This window comes from Lepidothrix coronata, unplaced genomic scaffold (genome assembly GCF_001604755.1).
Source record: "Lepidothrix coronata isolate B3197 unplaced genomic scaffold, Lepidothrix_coronata-1.0 Scaffold129, whole genome shotgun sequence".
NCBI lineage: Eukaryota > Metazoa > Chordata > Aves > Passeriformes > Pipridae > Lepidothrix > Lepidothrix coronata.
The window spans coordinates 2,391,404-2,415,386 of record NW_016690309.1 but is presented as its reverse complement, the minus strand read 5'-3'; the positions used below and the strand labels follow the sequence as shown (position 1 = coordinate 2,415,386).

At 42.9% G+C, this 23,983-nt stretch overlaps 3 protein-coding genes across 12 annotated transcripts in view; 2 read left to right on the top strand and 1 right to left on the bottom strand.

Annotated features, from left to right (window-relative positions):
- The window catches only part of GABARAPL1 (GABA type A receptor associated protein like 1), a 19,180-nt gene extending 18,571 nt beyond the window's left edge, over positions 1 to 609 (top strand). Inside the window, exon 4 of the mRNA XM_017826573.1 lies at positions 495 to 609. Coding sequence (XP_017682062.1) covers positions 495 to 587 — 93 coding nt within the window. The 3' untranslated portion in view covers positions 588 to 609. The remainder of the gene's footprint in view (positions 1 to 494) is intronic.
- Positions 1 to 20,925, bottom strand: part of STYK1 (serine/threonine/tyrosine kinase 1) — a 24,935-nt gene extending 4,010 nt beyond the window's left edge. Inside the window, exons 1-12 of one of the 5 annotated variants that reach the window (XR_001876703.1) lie at positions 20,816 to 20,925; positions 15,287 to 15,605; positions 10,296 to 10,400; positions 9,298 to 9,444; positions 8,254 to 8,502; positions 7,779 to 7,960; positions 6,485 to 6,568; positions 6,014 to 6,222; positions 5,840 to 5,880; positions 4,844 to 4,940; positions 3,109 to 4,026; positions 692 to 1,331 (exon numbers count right to left, since the gene is read on the bottom strand). Coding sequence is in view for 3 of the 5 variants with exons in the window: in XM_017826569.1 (XP_017682058.1) it covers positions 3,822 to 4,026; positions 4,844 to 4,940; positions 5,840 to 5,880; positions 6,014 to 6,222; positions 6,485 to 6,568; positions 7,779 to 7,960; positions 8,254 to 8,502; positions 9,298 to 9,444; positions 10,296 to 10,362 (1,281 nt within the window). In the remaining 2 variants the exon portion in view is untranslated. Of the gene's footprint in view, positions 1 to 691; positions 4,027 to 4,843; positions 4,941 to 5,839; positions 5,881 to 6,013; positions 6,223 to 6,484; positions 6,569 to 7,778; positions 7,961 to 8,253; positions 8,503 to 9,297; positions 9,445 to 10,295; positions 10,401 to 13,066; positions 13,192 to 15,286; positions 15,606 to 20,815 lie in introns of those variants that run through there. The other 4 variants (XM_017826569.1, XR_001876704.1, XM_017826568.1 and 1 more) reach the window with 4 other exon arrangements.
- Positions 20,854 to 23,983, top strand: SYCE3 (synaptonemal complex central element protein 3). 6 transcript variants are annotated; one of them, XM_017826575.1, is made up of 3 exons: positions 20,854 to 20,931; positions 21,978 to 22,086; positions 23,185 to 23,983. In XM_017826575.1, exons 1-3 carry the CDS (start codon positions 20,881 to 20,883, stop codon positions 23,343 to 23,345), a joined length of 321 nt encoding a protein of 106 aa, XP_017682064.1. In that variant the 5' UTR covers positions 20,854 to 20,880; the 3' UTR covers positions 23,346 to 23,983. The 6 variants fall into 6 exon arrangements, with proteins under 6 accessions (XP_017682064.1, XP_017682065.1, XP_017682066.1 ...); XM_017826576.1 differs by lacking the exon at positions 20,854 to 20,931 and adding an exon at positions 20,938 to 21,159; XM_017826577.1 differs by lacking the exon at positions 20,854 to 20,931 and adding an exon at positions 20,939 to 21,043.

Below are 23,983 nucleotides of genomic sequence, written 5' to 3'. Positions count from 1 at the left end.
GGGCCACCTCCTCCTTTTAGCATAGAAAGACCTGTTAAGGAATTCTATAAATATGAGCCTAATTAATGTGAAAAAACCAGCATTTTTTGTGTCTTGGAGAGTTGGGGGTGATGTTTGTGAATTATTGCTACTCCTTGGCGGTGCAACACCTGCTATAAATAAAACCACAAGCTGTAGGAGGTAGCATAAACAAATACACTCTCATATCCTCATGCCTAAATCACAGCCCTCACCAAAAAGCCATTCTGTGAGTGCAGAAGAGGCAGAACTGCAGTACCTCTCTTCTGGGTGTTTAAATGGGAATCCTTTGCTACTTGCAGCAGGAAAAAGATTTCAGAGTTCAAAAGGACTCTTAAAAAGCTCATTTGTGGTTTCAGAAAATTCCAACATGGTGAAGCCAAATCACACCATGAATATTCAATATCTGTGCATCCTGTCTGTTGTCACTTTTTGGACCATAACCTTTTTTTCCCCTCTCTGCCTGTTCTGGACAGGACTTTCCTCACCTTCAGGAGATCTACTGGTGCTCATTCAGCCTCTCACTGATGATCAGATGGCTGAAGAAAGGTGGCAGAGATAAACCTTGATCTGTAATGAACAACATGCCACATTTGAGAAAAACAGTGAAACAATCCACTGTTTTCCAGTCTCCAAGCCTGTATAAGCAGGTACATTGAATACTGGTCTAATAAAGACTCAAATGCATGTCGTTTATATGCTGTGGTGTTAACTGCTCCTAATATAATAGATATATAATTTCAATATAATAATTAAAAGTTTGCATTTTTCATGGGAACAAAATATTCCAATTAAACAAATAAAACAAGGGCTGGCATTAAAAAGCCATGATTCTGCACACAACATCTGAAAAAAATGTCACCAGGCCCTCAGTGGATTCACTAAGGAGGAATTCACGAGTCTACACTGATGCTAAAAATGTAGCTGCACGAATGGACACTGCTCTGTGGAAAAAAACTTCTATATAGACTACTTTAATTAGCATGAAGTGTGGTTAAACTAGGGCAACTCCACATGTATAATTCCTTTCATGCCACTGTAAAACTTAATCTGGTTTAGATTCAGTCACTTCCAAACCAACCTTGGGAAAAGACAGTCAGCTCAGAATAAGAATGAGATTGAGAATGAGGCCACTTTATTGAAGGGAAATTAAATTAGACCTTTTCATAGAGCAGGAAAATGTCTTTCTGTGGACAAATTCATGAGCAGGCTCTTGGCACAGATTTGCTTTCAGGGGAAACCAAAGCAGATCTTTTGTTGGAGGCTGTGAGGTGCTCAGCATCCCGAATTCCCATGGATTCCCTTGATCAGAGCTTTGACAAGAGAAACAAAATATGAGCATTTGTGTAAAGCAGGACTTTGCTTTCTGTGCTCTGAGAACAGGGCCGTGTTTGTTACCTTTAGCTCTCTGTTTGACAGGGTTTATTCACCAGCTCTGCAGCAGCAGTTCTGGGATCGTGTTACCTGTCTGAAACACCTTTCACAGCACAGACCTTTGAGAATATCCCATTCTTGGGGTCTGAACCAATTAAATGCTTTTTTTTAATGAATAGTTTATTCACCTAAATGACAGGTAACTGTGAATTTGACCTAAATTTACCAGGCAGCTTTGAACCTGTTTTCAAGTGAGGGGGAGAGAAGAAGATGTTTAATTTTAGCATTTGGAAAAGAAGATGTTTCCATTCTTTATATCTGATTTACACCACCAGTGGTTTATGGACATCAAGGTGGCAACACCATAAGAGAAGTCAGAAAGGTAACTGAGCCCTCTCTGGTGGACTTTGCAATGTATAGTGGTGATATACGTGGACTTTGCAATGTCCCAGTGTTTAGTGGTCATATAGATGCTGTAGGAACTCACATGACATTTATTTCTGGATAGAAACACAGTTTCTTACAAAGCCTAAGTGATACAGAAAAAACAACCATGTCATTCATGTTACTTTGCATTCAAAATGGAAAACTTCTTAACATTGTTTTTAGAAGAAGACCAATAAATTTTGATGGAAACCAGGTTTCTTTTTACAGCTATATAGGTTTAATATTTAAAGTGGTGGTTGAAGATTTCCTTCAGGATAAACATTCCCATTTTGAAGAGCAATCATTTAGCTTTTTCACACTTTAAATCCTACATGGCTCACACACCTAATTTTGGTCTCATGGGATGCTGCAGGCCTGCAACTGGTTCTGGAATTATCAGGGATTCAGCTACATGAAATACTGAAAACCAATTAATATAACCAACTGCAAGCAGCCTTTTGTGGGTCTCTGTGCCCTTCAACTTCAAACAAGAGTCATTGGAGGGATACTGAGTGAACACTGAATCCACTCCACACAGAATGCTAAAATGATTCAAGTGCATTTACTCTTTTTTCACAAGAACCTGTAATGCTCAAAGCACCAAAACAATGAGAGAAGAAAACCTTAAGGCACTGTCAACTTAGAAACCACAAACAGCAGAGGGGAGAAGAGGAAATTTGTTTCACAGACTGATTCTGCTTCTTTTGGAATGAAGGCAAAATGCTCACAACTTCAAGTACCTCCAATTTTTTACCAAGTCTGCATGCCCATTAAAATTAATGATCAAATATTTTCAGATACGAAGGACTTTGCTCAGTTTTGTTGTTGCTGTTGGTTTTGTTTGGGGTTTTTTGTTTGTTTGGGGTTTTGCTTGTTTGTTTTAACACAGTACCCACTCTCCCATGGGAGTATAAAGCACTGGAGAGATCCCAGACATTTACTGAACACTTCTCCAGCACATTCCCCAACACATCTACTTCTCTGAATGCCCAACTGATGCATTTCCTGGGACAGAAAGGAAAGGGAAAGACTTCCAGAAACCTCATAGTGGGTTGAGTCTGGCTAAATTCCAGGTGCCCCTCCAGCCACTCCCCGACTCCCTCTTCTCAACTGGACAGGGGAGGGAAAATCCAACAAAGAAAGGCTCATAGGTCAAGCTAAGGGAGAGATCACTCACCGATTACCACTATGGGCAAAGTAGACTCGACTTGGGGGAAATTAATCTATTGCTAATCAAATTCGGGTAGGATAATGAGAAATAAAACCAAATCTTAAGGCGCTTTCCCTCACCTCTCCCTCCTTCCCAGGCTCAGCTTCACTCCCGGTTTCTCTGCCTCCTCCTGTCCAGCAGGGGGACCGGGAATGGGGGTTGTGGTCAGTCCATCACACGGTGTCTCTGCTGCTCCTTCCTCTTCACGGGGAGGACTCCTCACACTCTTTCCCTGCTCCAGTGTGGGATCCTCCAGGAACTTCTCCAGCCTGAGCCCTTCCGTCCAGCACGGGTCCCTTTCCACAGGGTGCAGTCCTTCTCCAGAGTGGGCTCCTCTCTCCACAGCTCCCTCCCAGGTCTCTGCTCCAGCCCAGGCTTCCCACGGGGTCACAGCCTCCCTCAGGCATCCACCTGCTCCAGTGTGGGCTCCTCCATGGGCTGCAGGTGGAATCTCTTCTCACAGAAGTCACCCCTGTAGTCCACCCCATAACCAAATCCTTGCCACACAAACCTAATACACTCCTTTAACTCCAGCTTCTCATTACATTTTCTACAGCTCCCTAAAAGCAGTTATCTCCCAAATGACCACTGGTAGAATGATATCAACAGGTTGATTTAATAACAATGTTAATAGCTTGTTGTGTCTGGCCTGGAGGAGAGATTTGAGATATATAAACATGTCTGAAAAACAAAGGGATCCCTTCCAACACACACACCTCATGCTGAGCTTCCAAAATATTTAGGAAGAGAAAACTCAAGTGACTTCTCCTTCACCAGCACGTGGAAGGGCCCTTCATAGGATGGTGTATTCCCTCACTACACTGTGCACATCAACACCAGCAACATCAGCATAGAGTTCAGGCACCACTGGCTCAGGCACCTGCAGAACTGTGTGGCCATTGCTGCTCTTCAGAGCTGTTTTCAGGGACCAGAGGAGCTGTGCTGGAGAAGGCCTGTTAGCTGCATCCCACTGCCAGCAGGACTTCATGATGGTGTACCTGTAAGATGGAGAAGCAGGGAAAACACTGGGAATGAGAAGCAACCAACATCAAGTTTTACCACAGTCAAGTCATCTCACATTTAAAACGTCCACAGAGCTCCCCCTTTTCCTCCTCCATGTGAAGTTCTTTCAGTGACCCTTCTCCTCCTGCCAAATCCTTAGTTTGAATGGGTTCTTTATTCATGAATATCAGTGATTCACCAGATTCAGCTTCTCACACCATAGAGAGTCACATCTGTACTAAGATTTTCATAGGCAGCCACATAATAATGCATGGGTGTGCAGTTGTTTGCCAGATGTCTACTGGGATTGTGGGAAATGGGAAGAATATCGTCTGGCATCCCCTTTTGAAACAGCATGATGGATGAAAAAAACTCTGAATATTAAAAGAAATTATGTCTTTGCACAAGGAAATGTGCTTAGATCTTTCCTGTGGATGCTGTGCTCATTTCAGGGAATATCCCACCACTTAGAGGAGAAAGATTACTCCAGAGTAGTCCTGCACCTTGCAAGGAAGCAGTGGAGCAACAAAATGCAAAGAACAAGTATAATTTTCACAAGAAGGAAGCAGAAACAAGTGGGATTCTCAAAAGAAGGAAACAAAAACAAGTGTCATTTTCAAAAGAAGAAAAGAAAGGTTTTGGCCATCAAGGGTTTCATGCAGCAGAACCCAGTGAGGAGATGTGGCAGATGTGAGAAAAAGTCTCAGCTTAGTCCAGACTTAGAGATTTGGGGTAAGATCTGGTCTTCCATGTCTCACTTCCATTTAGCTCTGCAGATCTCCTGTTCAATCACCCACAAAGCAAGGGGCTTACATGGCTTGCTGGCAGAGTGAGGGCTGCTTCATGATGTTCTGTCTCTGCAGGTGTGATAAGATGTCAGGAGGTGGCACCTCAGGATACGGTGGAGCACCTGGAAGGACAAAAGGAGTAACAGTAGAACAACTCAGTGGCAATGGCTGCAGATAACAGCTGCTGTGCAAGCTCCTGTGCAACAGAAGGATCATGTCATCTGGATAATATGACCTCAGAAGAAAGGCTGAAAGAAACTGCAGCTATTTAAGCTTAACAAGCCAAGATGAGAGATTGAGATATTTGATTTCAAGTATAGGGGGAATATTCCACAAGGAGGATGGCAAAACAACAGTCTTCCATGTTCATGATGAGTGAAACACATAAACAACAAGTTAAACTTCACCAGAAAAAAAAAAATTCTAGTTCATACAATAGAAAAAATTTCTTGTCAGGGGAATGAAGTACTAGAATAGAATATTTCACCTGTTCTGAAAGACTTCTAAGAGAAAACAGAAGGTAAAGTGACACAGCATAGCTGATCCCATTAAGGGGCAGATGGCTGGATGAACTCAATGTGTTCTGGCCTCTCACAGCCTGTTTTCCTCTGATAAGAAAACATTTTCCTCTTATAAATAACATGTAGAGAAACTTCCTTTGTTGAAAGTGAAATGTTTTGGAGGAATGTGCTGCCTTGGGTAAGTCTGTTGGGATTTTGACTTACATGATTTTGAACTGACTTTTTCAGTTATTGTTCTGAAACAACAACTTCGATATGGAAAATGAAAATCCAGCAAATGAAAATCCCTTCCCTACCAAGATCCAGGGTTTTTTCCCTATCACAATTCACACTGACAGAAAGCCTGAAAGGAATTGTCAAGACTTTGCAAGTTGGAAAAAAAACAGGGTGCTTATTTAAGTGGCCCAACCTTACAAGCTGAAATTTGAGATTTTGGGTTCTTGTTAATTTGCTGCTTCCTTAAATTATTTTTTTTTTTAATTATCACAAAATCTCCTTACCTAATGTAATCATTTCATACAGTAGAATTCCAAAAGACCACCTGCAAGGGAAGAAAACAAAGCAATGTGGAGCATTATGCTGTGACTGGATACGCCTTTGGGACATGAAAATGATACATAAAGGAGTGAAAGAGGCAGGTCTGACAGACTTCTAGTCCAAAAATTAATCCCTACACGTCTGCCTTGATGCTGGGGGGCTTCCTCAGGAGCCTCTCTGGGGCCTGCCACTTGACTGGCACACCCCGTGTGACCGAGGTGGCACCACGAGCGTGGGTTTCATAGGCCAGACCCAAACCACAGAGCTTGGCAGAGAAGTTGGGATGGAGGAGGACATTCCTGGCAGCAATATCACCATGGAACAGCTTCTTCTCTTCAAGGTAAGCCTGGGAAGTTGGAAAAGAAAGAAAACCATGATCATTTTCAAAGGAAATTTAGTTGATATAAATTTTCACTCAGTTCAAGCTTGTCTTCCACGCTGTGGAGTGAGAGGGACATACTCACCAACATCATGCAAGCACAGTGGGCTCTGTTTTAACAAAGCACACATCCTCAGTGCTTAGGCCAAGAAGACTTAGGCCACTGTGAAGATTTGTGTTGCAATCAAGCAAGAAGGAAAAAAAATGCAGTAAATGGGAGCAGACTTACCAGGGCTGCTGCAACCTGCTGTCCAACTTCATAAACTTGCCTCTCAGTGAGGTCATAGGGGATCCCATCCATTGCCATTACATCCTAGAGACAAATTTGTTTGGTTCCAACAAGTGACATAGCAGTAGGATAGTGGGGAATGCTTCCTTCTCATCTCATAAAACGAGTACTATCTAATCTTATGCTCCCCACATGTAATTTCACAGTTGGTCATAAATTGACTGAAATGCAGAATCCCAGAATGTGCTGAGTTGGAAGGGATCCCTCAGGATCACCAAGTCCAATCCTGGCCCTGCACAGGACACCCCAGCAATGCCTGAGAGCATTGTCCAAACATCTCTTGAACTTAGACAGCCTTGGTGCTGTGCCCACTGCCCTGGGGAGCCTGTTCAGTGCCCAACCACCCTCTGTGTGAAAAACTGTTCCTGATATCCAATCTAAACCTCCCCTGATATCTGGGTTGTTTTTTTCAGCTTGAGTTAACATTTCCAATGGGCTGCATATTTTCATACTATCAGATCTCATACTTTCAGATTTTCATTCCTCATCAACAATGGGCAGATATGGAGCCATCATTTACATATGTGAAACTAAGATTGCTTTTCCACCTGTGCATCATTTCATTTTTAGCCATGCTGAATTTCATTTGTTCTTTTTATTGGCCAGTCTCTCAATCTGGGAATATCCTTCTGCAATTCCTCTGGGTCAGCCTTTACTGGCTGGAATCATCAGCAACCATCATCACCTCACTGTCATCCCATTTTCTAGGTTATTAATACATGCAACAATCAGCACCAGGTCCTAGACAGTTGAGCTCCCTCCAGTGAAAGTACCAACCTTTCACTCTTATATTCTACTTCTTGCCTTTTAACCAATTAGTTATTATTTAATGACCTTCTCCCTGGTGTTGTAACTGCTCTGTTTCCTTAAAAGCATTTGGAGTGGGACATTGTTTCAAACTTTGCAAGTTCAGGCACCTGTATCAATTCTCACTCTAATTCCAGTGCCTGCTCTACCCTTCAAGGAGGTCCAATGGTCTGCAAAGCTGGACTTGGCTTTACAAAACTGTGTCAACTTCTCCAAACTACAGAATATCAATGGAGGAACCCTCAAATTCTATTCTAGTTTAGACCTGTGTGGAACTTCTCTGGGGGATGGAAATAGTTTGGACTGATAGAGAGGGATGCATGGAGAGATGACAAGAATCATCTCTGACTTATGGGCTATGACTTAGGGATAAATATGCACCTAAGGAATTTAAGAAGCTGTTCTGTCATCACTTCTTTTGACTCACCTTCCGACATGTCCACAGAAACGTCAGCAGGTCACCAAGAGACACGTCTTCCATGATCATATAAAGTGGGAGTTTGTCTACACAACATCCAACCAGCTCAACCAGGTTCTCATGATGGCCAAGATCTTGATGGAATTTAATCCTCCCCAGGAAATCCTTTACTTCCTGGGGACTGCCTAGGCCTGAAAGAACAGAAACAAACAAACAGAACAAATGAAAAGTACAACAAACAAACCAAACCCACACACAGAAACCAAACAACAATGAAAACAAACAGCAGCAGCAAAGAACAGGGTGAGTAGCTTAAAATCAAGATGGTCACGAATCTTTAATCCTACCAAGACATTCCAATAAAAACACCATTCTGACTGGCTGACGTGATACTGAACAGAGCTTGTTCTTGCCCAGTAGTGATGGCAAAGTTCTGCCCAGCATCAGAGATCTGTCCCAGGGGGATCCTGACCACGTGCCTCACCTTGTAAGGCTTTCAGCACCACAGTCCTAGTCTTCCCAGAGCTCCCAGTTTCCAGCTGTGCTCTGTAGATGCTCCCACGGCCACTGTGTTTTATCAGCTGGAAGGTGCCCGGCAGGAGTTTCTCTCGTGGTATCTGCAGTTCCTTCAGAGTCAGGGATGCAGATTTTAGCAGGCTCTCCACGGATGTCTCACTCAGCTGCATGCAGCCATTCTCTGCTGAGCAGAATTCCTGATGGTTCTTTGTCTTCACTGACAAAAGCAAATACAGATGATGCACAAAAACAGGAAGATGAACTCTTGCAAAAGGTGGCAATGCTCACCCTTCTATCCTCTTTAATTTTTGTTCCATAGAGTTTTGGAAATCAGGACAAAGTAAGGAACTGTTATTGTACCTTACTTACCCTGGCGTCTGAAAAGGAGAAAGAATTTATCTCCCACTCTATTTGATGAAAGGCAGAATTAGTCTGGAAATTTCTTCTATATTTAACTACATAAACTTTCTAGATCAGACACATTTGTACTTCATTCCTCTGTGCTCAAGCAATGACCCTTTTCTTTTATTACCAGCTCTGAGAGGGACATGCACAGGGTGTTCCCACAAAGGCCTTATCTTTATTCTCAATTATTTCCCTTAATATGGGCTTAAGAGGCCTCTACATACCCAAAATCAGTTCAAAACTGTATATTCATTTCCACACAGCAACACTTTGTACCAACAAAGCTTTCCTTACCCCCTCAAGAGTTCATATTGTCTCCATAAGAAGTGGGAGAAAGCAGCTTGAAATTGCATTTTTTAAATGACAGCACGGAAAATGGATTAACTAGGTGTGATCTACATCAAAATTACTGCCATTGGTAATTAATTATGTAAAACCCTCCTTGCAGTAGCCTCTAGAAGGCTGTTAATAAATACACCTCCCAGCTCTCACGTGTATGTTAAACAGCCTATATGACATGGTGCTTTAGATTTTCTCAGATCCATCTACACTGCTGCCATCCATACTCTGGTTCAACCAACCTCTGGTTGAAAGCTCTGGTTTTTACCTTGGGTTCCAGATGGTGGGGGGGGTTGCTCCTGCTTTGCTCTCAAGCCTCGACAGTGGAGCCAAAGGATCACAGTGAGCACGATGACAAAAGACCCCACAAGGAGAACTGGGACAACGATCACTTCAGGTTGATATTCACGCACAACTGCCAGCAGGGAAAGCAAGTGGAAAGCCAAGGAATAAGTGGTGACAATCCATCTCAGTAACTTTCAACCCCAAGAGCACGTGTTCCAACCTCTGCTCCTTGGAAGAGCAGCTGGACACTGTTAGTGCTGCCACCCCCTTGTTCAAAACTGCCTGGAATCCCTTATTTAGATGCCTGAATGGAATTGTAGCCATTTGTGAGCACCATCCACCACTGAAAGAGAACCAGCACTGGCAGAGGGATAGCAGGGAGTGGGAAGGGCTGGACATTGCTAAGCCATCACAAATACACATGCAACTCCAGCTCCAGCTCCTTCCATTAAAATTACATGGAGCATTTTAAAGGAAACAGGGTGTGGGCACCTGCTTTGGGGTTTGACTGGAAGACATTGCAGTTAACAAGGCTTGTGAAGGGAACTATCTTAGGTCCCCAGATTTTGAGGTGGTGCTATTTTTGCACAGGCCAAGACCATATTTCAGTTCCCAAAGAAAGTCATGAAATCAAAATCTCCCAAAACTGACCCTTTGGGAAACTGCAGGGAACCTTTAATGACTATTGCATGTCTAATTCAAATTAGAAATTCTAAAATGGCCAAAATTATGTGAGATGAATCCTGCCACAAAGGCTGCACCCCCATAAAAGTTTCTCCCCTGAGACACAATGAAAGCTCAATCCCAGCTTTCTGTGTGGGCTGGGATGCAGGTGGAGGAGGGGAAAGGGCTTGGTCCACTTTTTAGCAAAGGTGGACTCCCTGCTCAGCATGTGAAAGCTTTGCTATTATAAAGGTTAATAAGCTTTATTATTAAACTATTAATAAGCTTTATTATTACAAAGGAATCTGGGAATCTTACCACACAGCTTGTCATTGCTGCTGCATTCCAGGAGCATTCGTGTGAACCTCTTCACATCCCCTGCCATGTTCAGCTACAAGCAAGGAGGTCTCCAACCTCTGCCTTCTGCACAGAGACAAGGAATAATAACAAAATTTATTAGGAGAAAGGATGATTATGAAGCAACAAATGAACTGAATATGCAGCTTTCTACCCCTTCACTAATTATAATAATCTTCACTGAGCACTGAAGCTGTGATAGGGACAGTCTGTGTGGTGCTACACTGACCATCAGAGGACCTGGACTACTATTTCTAAATTGCAAAAAGGAGTGTAGTGAATAGTTTGATGACTGGCAGAAAGGCAAGGCATGTTCAAATAGTCACTGCTGCTTATAAACGCTGCCAAAAATTTAAGACATAACAGCTTCACACACAGTATCCTCCAGAACATTTCACAGGCATTGTGACTTATCCTGCAAGCAATTATTTTGGGCTATGAGTTTAAGGCAATTAACCTCAATGGCAAATGTTAATGACAATATATGGCATTGGTTTTATGGAATTCGGTGATGGAACATTAAACGGAGTTTGTTCTCATGCTTAAAATTAACGAGTGAAATTATGCTGTATCAGTTGCAGAACAGAGGCAGTGGACAGAGGAAAATGGAATATATCTGTGCTTTAAGGTATCACAAAAAGTCTCTTTCCTTTTTTTATTTAATTGGATTGGATTGATATGCCAGCAAATTCACCTGGTTCCAACCTATAACATATACCCACACTTACATACAAATTCTTTCACTCTCACATACACAGAGACAAGAAAGACACATCTGAACAGACACAGAGAAATAGACTTTAGGACCATTAACCAGCAATCAATGTATAATTTGAGTCATAAACAGTCCAAGCTCCAAGTTTGATTAGAGAAGCCCATTTCCACTCCATGTGTCCCATCATTTTGTAAAGCTCAGGAAGCAGGAACAGAACTTGTTCTCAATAAGATAATTCTGAGGTGCCTTTCAGTGCTGCTTTTCAGGCTGAGACTAAATGAATTCTCACACTTGGGCTTTTTCTGCAGCTTACTGGTCTAACAGTAACATTACTGCAGTTCTTACATTCCTATCCTCACAACAAGAATTGTAACTCAGAAATCCAATTGTAGCTCAGAAATCCACAGAACTCCCATTATACATTTAATACCTTTTGCAGTGTACCAGTGGGGGACACATGAAAGTTATGTGGAACTAACACATGGCAGGAAACACATCGACAGTGCTCAGTTACTTATTTTATTATAAGAAGACAGTTTGTCAGCGCCAAGCCAGGATAAAGGGGACAAAAACACCTCAAAAGGTTCAAATTCAGACTTTGCATTAGAGAACTGGTGCAATTGCAAGTAAGAGCCAGCTGGTTCCACTGGGGTTTTTTAGTACTCTTTTACCTACACTGAATTCCACTCCCTGGACTTCACAGCATCACAGAATCATTAAGGTTGGAAATGACCTCTCAGATCAGCAAGTCCAACAGCCAAGCCAGCACCACCACCATGTTCACCATGAAACCACGTCCTCAAGTGCCACAGCACATGTGGGTTTGAACATTTCCAGTGGTGGGGGCTGCTTACACCAGTTCAGGAAGCCCAAACATTGAAGGTGAATGCAGCTGAGCTGAACTAAGTGCTCAGCGATGCCAAAAGAAGGGATTACCTCTTCCCTTTGCTTTCTTCTCACTCCTTGTTTTGCTCCCAGCTGTGCAACTGATAACATGGTAGACTGATCCAAACCACTAACCCAGCAGGAAAAATTCACTGTTTCTTTTGCCATGGTGGTTTCCTGCCCTTTTAGTGGTGGTGAATGGCTAATTCATCTGAAGCTGCACTGTGAGACCATTCCCACACAGATCCACAGGCACTGTGTGCCAGCATAACCCTTACTATGATTTATAGAGCCCCCTGGTATTCATTCCCACATGTAAACTGTCCCCTTAGCACTGGCAGAAGCATTCACTGGATCAGGAAGGTGATCTGCCCTAAAATAATCTATTTTCTCTCACATTTTATGGCCTTAAAGTTTTCATCAGGCTCAGTTTATGCGATTTAAAGTGCCAGGACTAAGATTTAAGAAGCCTGAGTGACAAATACTGTGGTGAAGACTGAAAAGAAATAGAAATATCAAGTCTTCCATGTCCATGGAATATGGGGGAACAGACAGCTGGAATGCTGCACACGCAGAAACTGCCTCCTGCTTGCTCCTGCCATGCTCAGGAAAATAAGCTGTACATAATCACAGTAAGTAAGACAGCTTTGCCACTGAACATGTCTGACCTGTGAACTAACAGCAGTTCCCACCATCAGTGCAAATGTGTAAATCCTTGTGCAATGATTAGCTACTCTGTCCAAAGAAACAGCTGGCTAATCTAATATGACAAAAATAAAGGCCAAGACTCATTTGGATCTTCATTTAAAATGTGCTAGAGCTGACATGGACTTAATGCAGTTATTTCTCCAGACTTCTTATCCCACATTAACTGCACACCACTTTATTATAAAAGTATTCTTACGCTTGTTCTCCATGCACTAATTGTGAGGACCAACTGGAATATAACTAAGGAACAGCTGAGCAGTTCCCCACTTCAGTCCAGCATATTGCCTGACAGATAAAACACAAAATAAATCCTTTAACCATGATGCTTTTTACTTAATTTCTTGCAGTGGCAGAACCTTACTCCCAAGCTTTTTTCCAGTCACCATTTATTATTTTATTTTATTTTCCTCCTCTTTTACCTGACCTTTGAACATGGGCACCAGTCAAGGCTCAGGCAACTGCTCTGCACGAGTGCAGTGTCCTCCTGGCTGAAAGGGAATTCCAGGAGCCACCATGTGTGGGTTCAGGACAGCCCAGCAGCTGTGGACACTGAAAGGGAGAGAAGAGGGAGAAGAAAAGCGCCATGGAGAAGCAAACAGAGTGAAACAGAAGTTTCTCCCCTTGCCATGTCCCTCTTTTACTAAAAGCAGCATCCAAAGCAAATAAAAAACAAGTCTGACAGGTTTCAAGACCAACAGCTTGATACAAAAAGCTGTGCATTTGTTAGACCACATATTCTGTCTCTTCGGCCTTCAGAAGACCTGAGGGACTGTTTCCAACAGCCTGGCAGATCCTGAGACCTTTGCAAGGTTTCCCTGGCCCATGGAGCCATCTCATCTCTCACTGCAAGGCACCTGGGGGTTACCAAGCAGCACCTTCAACCGTGTTGGGGAAATGGGGAAAAAAACGGGAAATTCTGACCAGTCAGCCCAGATTATAACACACCAGAGTCACCTCTGTCCTTGTGACCAAGGATTACAAAAATGTGGCTGGCTGTACTGGTTGTACCACTCAACTACAAAGGTTTAGTTGTATAACTCCCTTTTGAAACAGCTGGGAGCTGTAACACCCTGTAAGAAAACAAAGTGTTTCAAAAATCACCTACAGTGACAAAAGGTTTTCTCTTGGTCCAAAATTAGAGGCAGTACTTGAACATAAAACCCAAGCCAGCTGCTACTGAAGAAGCCCAGCAAGGGAGTGAAAGAAAATTAGGCTGACCACTTCTGAAGAGCCAGACCATGGAGAAAACAGCAAACAATGAGGTCCATGCTGCTATTGGAGCAGGTGGATTACTTAGGGCCAACTTGGCTCCTTTTCAGTACAGCAGAAAAACTCAGATCATCCCACAAAAATTAATTTATTTGTGCCTTGTAAGGAATTCTAAGTACAGAAATGGTACAGAACCTGAATGGTGATTAAGACAAAAATATTTTTTCCTAATGCAGACACGGCCTATTATGGTTTCTGAAAAATTAACGTGTATCTTAATTACACTGCCCCTGAATTAAGACCACAAAAAGTAATTGCTCAAAGGTAATCTGCAAAATAAGTTAAAATAATAATAATTAAAAAAAAAAAAAGTTGAGGAATACATTAACCTGAAGCCCTTAGAGTCTGGGATTGAAAAGCCTAGAGGCTAAACTCCCAACAGCACAGCTTTACCTATGACTTCCTTTCGTGAAGTCAAAATCATACATTACATTTGAAAATGTCTCCTTACAGACTGAACTCTGATTTTGCTGGGAGCTGCTGGTACTAAGCCTGTACCAAACCCTAACACAAACTCAATACAGATATTCTGAATAACTGTGACAGCAAAAGCTGTGACAGAATACAATAATAAAGGAGTTTTTTCCGAAGGATCATGCATGCACGTAGCTCTTGTTGTAAAAAACCTGCCGTGTGATAAAAATATTGCATAACATCACATTGCTGCTTGATGGCTTAAGAAATGGAAGATTAATCTGCTCTCATAAATTCACAGCCACCTGAAGCTGTGTACACAACTTTAGCTTCACAGTTTCCCAAGTTTTGGATGTTTCTGGGTGGATTTAACATGGATTTTGTTTATAATTTAATTTTTGCTCATGCAAACAGGTAAACATAGGAAAATGTACAGATATCTGCACCACTTTGGATCAGAGTTCACTGCCTCACAGTCAAGCAGCAGTGATGGAAGTAAAATGCTAATTAGTTCTGAATTCAGCCCTAGGCATGTATTACTCAACCAAACACTGAACATATTTATCCACACATGCATAGCATCACCCTGCACCGTTTCAGTGAACTGAGACTAATTTTATGTGAAACTTAATTACTTTGTTAATTTCTTCCCGTTTAAAAAGTGCCCATAAGCTATTTTGTTCAAATCAACCTGCGTGTAGAGGACACACCTCTCTTATTTTTTTCCTCAAACCCCAATACCATCATGATAACAGAAATTTATAAGTAACTTCAATACAAGGAGCAAGCACATATATATACAGATATACACACATATATATAGTATACACATATATCCACAGACATCTAGACTTCATAGTACAGCTATATTCTAATTCAGGTCACATTCACGTTACTAAAAGCCTTTTTAAAAAATAAATAGTCATTAACTGCTCCTCCAGAAGTGTTTTCTCTCACTCACCTGGATTGCACCACTTCTCCTGCCCCGCAGTAGTCTTTTCCTGCTGCTGGTTCCCAGTTCGTTTGAGGCCACTCCTAACAAAGCTGATGATTACCTTGGTGTGGTTGTAATTCTTATGACTAAGTTCCTCCTTCACTGATTTTTCTGCCCCAGACCCGCCCAGCTTCAGTTCTTTTCTTCCCAAGGTCTTCTCAGCTGTCTCCCCAGGGATGTCCAACACACAGCTGACAGGCAGGGTCACACTTGCCAAACGGGTCTGCCTGCTCCTGCAGCGGGTACAGAGACAGGCAGAGTCCTCAGGCACCGGCTTGGAGTGTGACTGGAAAGGCAGACAAACACAGGTGAAGAGGGAGAGGTTTATTACATTATTATTTAAGGTAATAAAAAGAAATTGGTGCTTCCAGTCACAGGTTCACATTCAGAAAAATTGGGTTCTTGGAACAGAAAATCCACATAAAACCCCTAAGACTCTACGTGCTGAAAAAGCATCAGTGACACAATCTGCAAGTGAAGAAAGAGATAAAAAGGTTAATAATATCAAAACGTGCTACAAGAGGCAGCAGGAACGCTGGCTTTTCTCACATTCTGCCTTGTCCCTTGGTACCCCTCCTGCTCAGGCTGGCCAGGGATTCTGCCAGCATTTTCCAGCCCTGCCGTCAGCTCTGCCCTGCCCTTTCCTCACACCATCCTGAGCTCCCAGACCAGACCAGACAATATTCCTGAACTTGCCCTCTGACTTTTTCCTGCCATGATGCCCTTGGGGTCTGTTGTGCTGTGCTGGTGCCCTCAGCAGCCGTGGGGTGTGATCTTCTCAGCATTTTAGTGCTGGGGACTTTCTTCTGCACGTCCCAGCTCTTGGCCTGCCCTCCCCTGTCACTGATGAATCCTGTGTGAGGAGTTCCAGATCCCTGAGTCCTGGTTATATGAGTCTACACAAGATTATTTGCTTGCCTACTCCAGGCAGTTGTATTAAAAGAGTAAACAACTGTTGAGAGACAAAGTTCATGTCAAAGTCAACAGCAGGATGCAGGTGGCTTTGGGAAGAGGTAGAAGTTGATATGATCTCTGCCAACTGCTTCAGCAAAACTCATCTACTCCTGTTAACACTGGGGCTGCATATATATATATATGTTGTTGTGGGAAAATCTGAGTTGTGGCAGAGTCAATAGCTTTAGATACCAAAAGACAATAGCTAATTTATCCATAAGAGAGACTGCAGATGAATATATTTGTACACCAGTACATCCTAAACTTCCCTCTGGCATTATTCCTCCAGCTGGCATTCACTACCCACGTGTGCAAAATGGTGAAAACCAGGAGTAGTTTCTTCACTGCTTGATCTGTCTACAGAAGTGGGCAAAATAGTATTAGTGAAACAGTCCTGTGATGTGGACTTCCATCCCCTGAGAAACCAGGAACGACACCTTCTAGACTGAAAATCTTCTTGAGTTCAAAACATCACTGCAGCTGCACAGTGTAGGCTCAGACTCTGGTTTCAGCATTCCTCTCATTCTGGCACTAACTTGCATTGACTCTCTGCAGTATTTTCTCCATGAGGGAGCAGGGGATCTGTCTTATTCTCCATCAAAAAGTGGCTAAAACACAAAGGACAGTTCCTCATTTAAATGAGTTCTTTACTGAAATACGTTCCACAGGCATCTTCCCCTGGGGCACTTGGAAAAACTTATCCAGATCCCTGTTTAAAAACACAATAAATGAAAATCTTCCTCCTTCTTTCAGTTTCTACCCCTCCCCACTGTGGAAGACAGTGTGGGAAGGCAAAGGGTTAATATTCAGGTAAGCATGTGCAAAGCAGCAATCGCTGCTGCTTTTAATTCCCCCCATCGATCTCTCTGCTGTGCTCCCAGTCTGACTGGTTGGATAAGAGATTTTAATGAGTTTAAGATTATACAGTGCAGAGTTCAGGCCTCGGAATTATATAATCTTCCTCGCTCATCCACAAGCCTCTCCCCTTGTTCAGTGAAGTGACAGAAGTCATTTACTGTGCTGTGAAAAACAAACTTTTCCTGCTGTGGCTTGTATTGCCTGTGCATCCACAAAGAACACACTGCCTGTTTATCTGCCTCTGTCCTGCTCTCTGCTTTTTCCTTGGACAATTATGATTAAATGCACTGAAAGGCAGTAGACTGACAGCTCTATTAACATATCCATCCTCATTATCTCCAAGACAGCTATAGCACACCTAGAAACCATCCACACACAGACGGGGTTCTGGGACCAAGCAGCAATTCAACCACAAACCATCCAGTCTTTGTCCTGTGTGAGGGACAGTTAATTAAAATTAGCACAGGGGTGCTAATTTTGCAGTTCAGCTTCCAGAACTAAGCATGCTCCAAGTAACTGCTGCTGAACTAGAAAGAAAACAAACTTCAGGTGAAAGGATCCCCTTGTTAAATGTCATTGTGGTGTTCACTTTCACTTTAGTAATTTAGAGGCTGTGAGGTCTCTGACTTACTTTCACGCTCTAATGTAAGACTTAAAACCGTGGCTTAAACCTGATGGACTGGGACTGATCTTTTGGTCAACCTAAGCCCACAGAGGGGTAGAATCCCAGAAGATAAGGAGCTTTCTCTTTTTCTTTCTTTCTTTCTTTCTTTCTTCTTCTTTCTTTCTTTCTTTTCTTTCTCTCTTTTCTTTTTTCTTTCTTTCCTTTTTCTTTTTTTCTTTTTCTCTTTCTTGCTTTTTCTTTCTTTTCTTTCCTTCCTTTCTTTCTCTCTCTCTCTTTCTCTCTCTCTCTTCCTCTCTCTCTCTTCCTCTTTAATTCATCTCTTTCTTTCTCTCTTCCTTTTTATCTTACCCCTTCATCCAAACCACACTGCCATGTGCTTATATAGTATGTCAGGGACTCACATACCAATTTCCAAGCCAAGTGTGTAATTTACTAATAAAATTTAGTGAGGTTTTTTGTGGACCCTCTGACTTTTGTCGTTCCTTTTGACCACAGGCATTTACAAACCTTGGGTGCTCCCTTAAAGGTGGGACATCACAAGAGGTTGAAAGGCTCAGTAGCTTTTTGTTTCTGCAAGCCAGCTATTAATGCCTGACTGGGGTAAGAATCAGAATGAATGATCTAAAAGTGAAAACAAAAAAACCTTCCCATCATCATTCCAAGTCTCTGTTCTGCCTCATGAGCTTTGCCTCTCAAGATAGCAGGTCTTCTTAATTGAGAAAAATTAATTAGCCTATTTAATGTCTAAATTTTTTTTATCTTGAAAATGGCAATTTAGTGTGATTTTCAGTTCATCCCTGCAGTTGTTATTTAACATTTCCAAAGGAGTAAAGCCTAGGAAGGGGTAGGAATTATATGAAAAGAAATAAAGAAAAAAATAGCTTCTCCATATAAAACTGAAATGACTGAATGATTATGCATCAATTTTCATCAGCCAGGTGAAGGCTCAGTAGTTTGCCAGCACTTCCTCTCTATTCAGGGGTTTGGCACTTTTTTCTTTCTGTTAAATATATAAATTTTCCTCTTAAGTTGCTTCTCTTCACCACCACATTTTCACACTGTTCATGTTTTTCAGTGATAACCCAACAGCTCCTCCTGGCAAAACCTGACCTCTAATGACCTAAACACCCAGTACCTGTGCCTCAGACAGCTGGCAGTGAGAGTGTCTGGGGAAATAAAAGACTATAACAACATAACAAGGATTTTACTCTACTGATTTTGAACCCCAGCAAAACTTTAGCAACAAAATGCTCATAAATTATACAGCGTTCATGTAACTTGGGGGAATAAATACTTCATTTTGTTTATTTTGAAGGTGAGTTGTCACCAGTTGGCAGCGAACTGAGTGGTGATTGCAAGAGATGAGCAAGTTTGCTGCATGATGAGAATACTAATATATCAAATAATTTAAAAACAGGACAGAGTTTGCGTTGGTGGATGAAAAAGGAGAACAAGAGACAGCCCAAACCATTTAAGGTTTGGATATTGATCTGGAATGGGACGTGATTTGGGGCATGGACAATTCAGGGAAGGTAATTCCTAATATCAGCAAACTCTTCTCAAACTTTGAGTCTTGTTGCACATTCTCCAGAAAATTTCTAACTTGATTTTGCCTAGTCCTGCAAACACCTTCTCCAATATTTTTTTTTTATAAAGGCAAAGATAACAGAATCGTAGAACAGTTTGGGAGGGGGTCTTCAAAGACCATCCAGCTCCAACCCCTCTGCCGTGGGCAGGGACAACTTCCACTATCCCAGGTTGCTCAGAGCTCCATCCGGCCTGACCCTGAACCCTTCCAGGGATGGGGCAGCCACAACTTCCCTGGGCAACCTGTGCCAGGGCCTCCCCATCCCCATTGTAAAGCACTTCTTGCTTACATCTCATCTAAACCAACTCTCTTCTGCTGTAAAGCTGTCTGTCCTTGTCCTGTCACTGCAGGCCCCGAAGTCTCTCTCCATCATGCTGGCAGGGAGATAATGTTACCAAAAATCCTCGGGAAGAAACGAAACTCTCCAACACTACCTTTTAACTGTTAGTGAGCCAGGCATTACTTGATTCTGGCCAAAGACATGCAGCGAATCATTCCAGCCACGTGTGTCCCTTTGAAGACTTTTCACGTGTTTATACACTTTAGCAAACAAAGAAATTGATGTTTATTGTTTCTAAGTTACACAGTTCTCTTCATTTGATTAGTATTCTATCCTTTCTTGGCTAATTTGGTCTGCATTCTTTGGTCCTTTTATCTTCCTCAGACTGTAATGTCTTTGTTAATCAATCCCCTCTGCATCTTCTGGTTGCTCCAACATGGACCATAAATTTAAGATCCCAGATGTCCAGCCCTCAACTCCCTCAAGCTTTATGTATTGAAGCTCATCAGAGCCAGTCCAGAGAAACTCAAAAGGTTCGGTTGTTCTAAAGATCACACCAACAGGAGCCTGTGGAAAAGAAACCCAGCCACCCGCTACCATTAGCTAAACATTTAAGAAAATACTTAGGAAAGTTATGTCATTTCCAACAGGGCATCCACAGCTCCTCGCGGCAATCTGTTCCAGTGCCTCACCACCCTCACTGTGAAGTATTTATTATTATCTAACCTAAACAGACCCTAAAACTGCTGCTCCCTGTGCTGCCACTGCAGCCCCCGCTCTGAAGCCTCTCCCCATCACGCAGGCGGGGAGGTGAAGACTCCCTGAGAGAAGAAGCAGGAGAACAGCTTGCAAACTTTAAAGGGACAAGACGCAACTTCTCGGTTGCTTTCAGGAAAAACCCCTGAAACCGCAACCAAGGGTCGCCGCGGCTTCGCTGCCCGGCCGTGCCGCGGGGCCGGCGGCGATGTGGGGCGGCTGAGGGGCCGTGACGCGGCTCGGAGCCGGCTGCGCTGCAAGGGGGGCTGGCGGGGCATCGAGCTGGCACACGGAGCCGCGACACGGAGCCGGGACACGGTCCGGGCATGGAGCCGGGACACGGCCCGGGCACGGAGCCGGGACACGGCCCGGGCACGGAGCCGCGGAACGCCGCACCGCCCTCCCTTCCCCTCCGCGGGCCGCCCGCCTCCTCACCCTGTGCTCGTGAAACACAGAATCAGGCGCGCGCGGCCGCCGACAGCGCCGGACGGGCCGGGCTGATGGGTGGGTTGTTCGTGTCCCGTCACCGCCCGCTCCGGTCCCCGCCCCGGGTGAGGCGGGGAGGCCGCGGCTCCGCCCGGGCCCGTGAGGGGGGCAGTGACCGGGGTGGGCCGGGCTCGTCCCCGGCCTCGCCGGGCGGTCAAAGCGTGCCTGGAGAGTGCGGTAAAGGCAGGGGGTTGTGGTTTGTAAGCTCTCTGGCGTACAGGGCTCGCCGGCGCGCAGTTACGCCGTGGGAGTGGTTGTGTGAAGCGGCGCCCGAGCGCCCCAGCGTCTGTGAGGTTTGGCACCGCTTGAAAACGCTGTGGGGCCATTGCAAACAGTCCATTGCGTCCCTTCCACCTTTAGCGGCAATAAAAAAGCAGAAAACACACCCCACACACTGAGTTTCTGACAAAAACTGTGCCTGCTATGTGATGTATGTAGTTACTGCAGTGAACCTCTTCCATCTCCTCCGTCACGGTTCCATCCCATCCGTCGGTGGTTTTCAGAGAATTAAATTAAAGCCAATGCTTTGTGTCGCGTTGTCGGCTCTAAAACTACGTTTGTTTTTGCCCCGAGCGTTTTTACGTCCTGAAATTTCACTCCCTACAACTTAAAGGTCAGGAAATCGTAAGCACTTAAAGGCGGTGACAGAACTGAAGTGTATTTACTTACCTGGCTGGAGCCTGCAAGGGTGAAACACTGGTTAGAAATGGGGATTTTACAACTCACTGAAAATTAGGAATTGCCCCTGGCCAGAGTATCTGGGAGAGAAGCTTGAAGACAACTGTAACGGGGTGACAGAGGAAGTTTTCTAATGCAGTGTTTGACACAGTGATCCTTGTCATTACTGACACCAAAAATCTTTATTTGGCACAAACAACAGCATATTTGAGTATAATTCTTTCTACTTAAATTAATTTCAAAATGGATGGAAATAATATGCAGCATACAGGTGATGGTCAGTAACTTCAAGGTCAGATTCCTGCTGAATTCACATGTAAATTCAAAATCTATATGCTTTTTTTTTTTTTAATTTAGTGCAATGTTACTTTCAGCTGTGAAAATAACTCACTTTAGAGTAAAATAAAGTACAAAATTCCTGGTTTCCTTGTAGATGGCTGAAGCAGAAGCTCAGGAAGAAAACTGTGACAAATCAATAGAGATGATAGAGAAGTGCAACAAAGACTTAGAAACACTTCTGGAGGAAATGGAAAAAATAACAGGTACAGATCTTTATTAAGAATTATACAGATTTGTCTACTAGAGTGAAGACACTGAAGGTTTATTATTTATATTTATTCTGTAAACTTCCCTGTGGTAGAAATGTAAGTGGAAACAATCACCATCAACTAATGCCCTAATGTTCTTAATTGTGAAAAAGCATGTAAATAAAAGTTTCAGGTGGCTCAGAATTAAAAATCAATAGGTAATGGATGCTTAGTTAAAAACAGAAATACTACTAAGGTGTTTAATGTACAAGTATTAAAACTTAGTATGTAAAATGAGACTTAATTCTGAAAAACATTGGGATAGGTACATAGCACCTCTCAGGTTTAATTCCTCAGCTACAATAAAGACTCCTCTGCAAATTTAACCTTAGTCCTGTTTGTACAGAGAGGACTGCATATTGCTCCCCATGCTCTGCAACATTTCCATCAGAAACTGTGTGCTGCTAACAAGAACTGTTAATTAAACGTTTTGTAAGTAAACAATTCATGAGTGCCATTGCAAACTACAGTCACTTCTGGGTAAAACAAAAGGGCAAGTATGGCTTAAGTGCTAAAACTATTTGCTCACCTTTATCAGATATACTCATTATTTCAAAATCAATTTCGCTATTTAAGTTACTCATTATTTGAAGATCAAGATTTCATTGTTTAAGTTGTTATTAAAACCTTTTCTCTCGCTGTTGCAGTCTCTTTGATCTTAGTCTTCCTCACCTAACAGGAGCCTCCTGGCTGTAACTGGTCTGGAGAGAGGACTCCTTATAAAATATTCATGTATTTTAAACCAGTCTGTTGAACCTTCCTATTTGATTGCCTGTTTTGTTGTAATTTTTAAGTGAAGTGTGTATTAGTGAAATTATTTCATCATTTACATCTCTGTATTTCCGTCACGAAGCATTTTGAGACATTTATAAAGAAGTAATACTGACCAGCCTCCTTAACCTTGAGTATTACTACAGGCAGTTTCCACTTTATTTTGCAGCAAAGCCTTCCCTGACTGATAAATAATTCACATCCTTTTTTCGTTTATTGAATCAGCCACTGCTTTTTTTTAAGCGAAAATTCCTGGCTTAGTGATGTCTGTTGGGTTTGCAGTTCGTGCAGCCTGGATGACCTACGGCATCGTAACCATCCACACCAACCCAGACCTGGCCAGCTCCATGAAGCACCTGGAAGATGCCTTCCTGAGGTGCAAAGAACAGGTGGGGAGGAAGTGGCAAGAGGTGCTAAAGGAATCCAAAGGTGAAGAGGAATAAACTGAATTCTCTCGTGCTGGCAGAGCCTTGGGAGATCGCTCCGTTTATTTGCCAGCCACGGAGGTTTCACAGCCACTGTGGAAAAGGGATTGGCTTTCACCGTGCTAAGAACTTACAAGTAAACATCTAAGGAAGTATTTAATGAGATGACACAGATATATTTATATTATTGAAGGCAAAAGGTAACAGTGTGCTTATTTCTGTGAGGTCCATCAGTAACCCCTGCAGTGTTTGCACACACCACTCACACGCCTTCTGTGCCTTTCCTCCTGGAAGTTCACACTCGCTTCATCCTCAGTATAACCAGAATTCTCTGAGACCTGAGCACACTGTGGGTGGGGAGCAGGGCTGGTGTAGTGGACCATCCCCATGCCTTTCAAGGAAAACTGAGGAATTACTTACTTTTCCAAATGAAAAACAGGTGGCACTCTAGACTGAGTTAGTCGGATGTATGATTGCCATCCAGGTGTTCAGTTCCAGAGTTTCATTATTCAGGTAGCTCATCTGTAGGTGTTCCATTTTGTTTCACTGGATTTTTAACCATTTCTTTGAACTGGTTTTCCCAGAAAGATTGTTCTTCTCAAACCCTCTGAAGGGTAGCATGACTTAAATATTTAAGTAAAACGTTTTTACCATTA

Coding starts and splice junctions, on each gene's coding strand:
- SYCE3 (XM_017826575.1), top strand. CDS start 20,881: ATGGGTGGGTTGTTCGTGTCCCGTCACCGCCCGCTCCGGTCCCCGCCC. Junction 20,932..21,977: donor CGCTCCGGTCCCCGCCCCGG/GTGAGGCGGGGA, acceptor GTTTCCTTGTAG/ATGGCTGAAGCAGAAGCTCA. Junction 22,087..23,184: donor GGAAATGGAAAAAATAACAG/GTACAGATCTTT, acceptor TTGGGTTTGCAG/TTCGTGCAGCCTGGATGACC.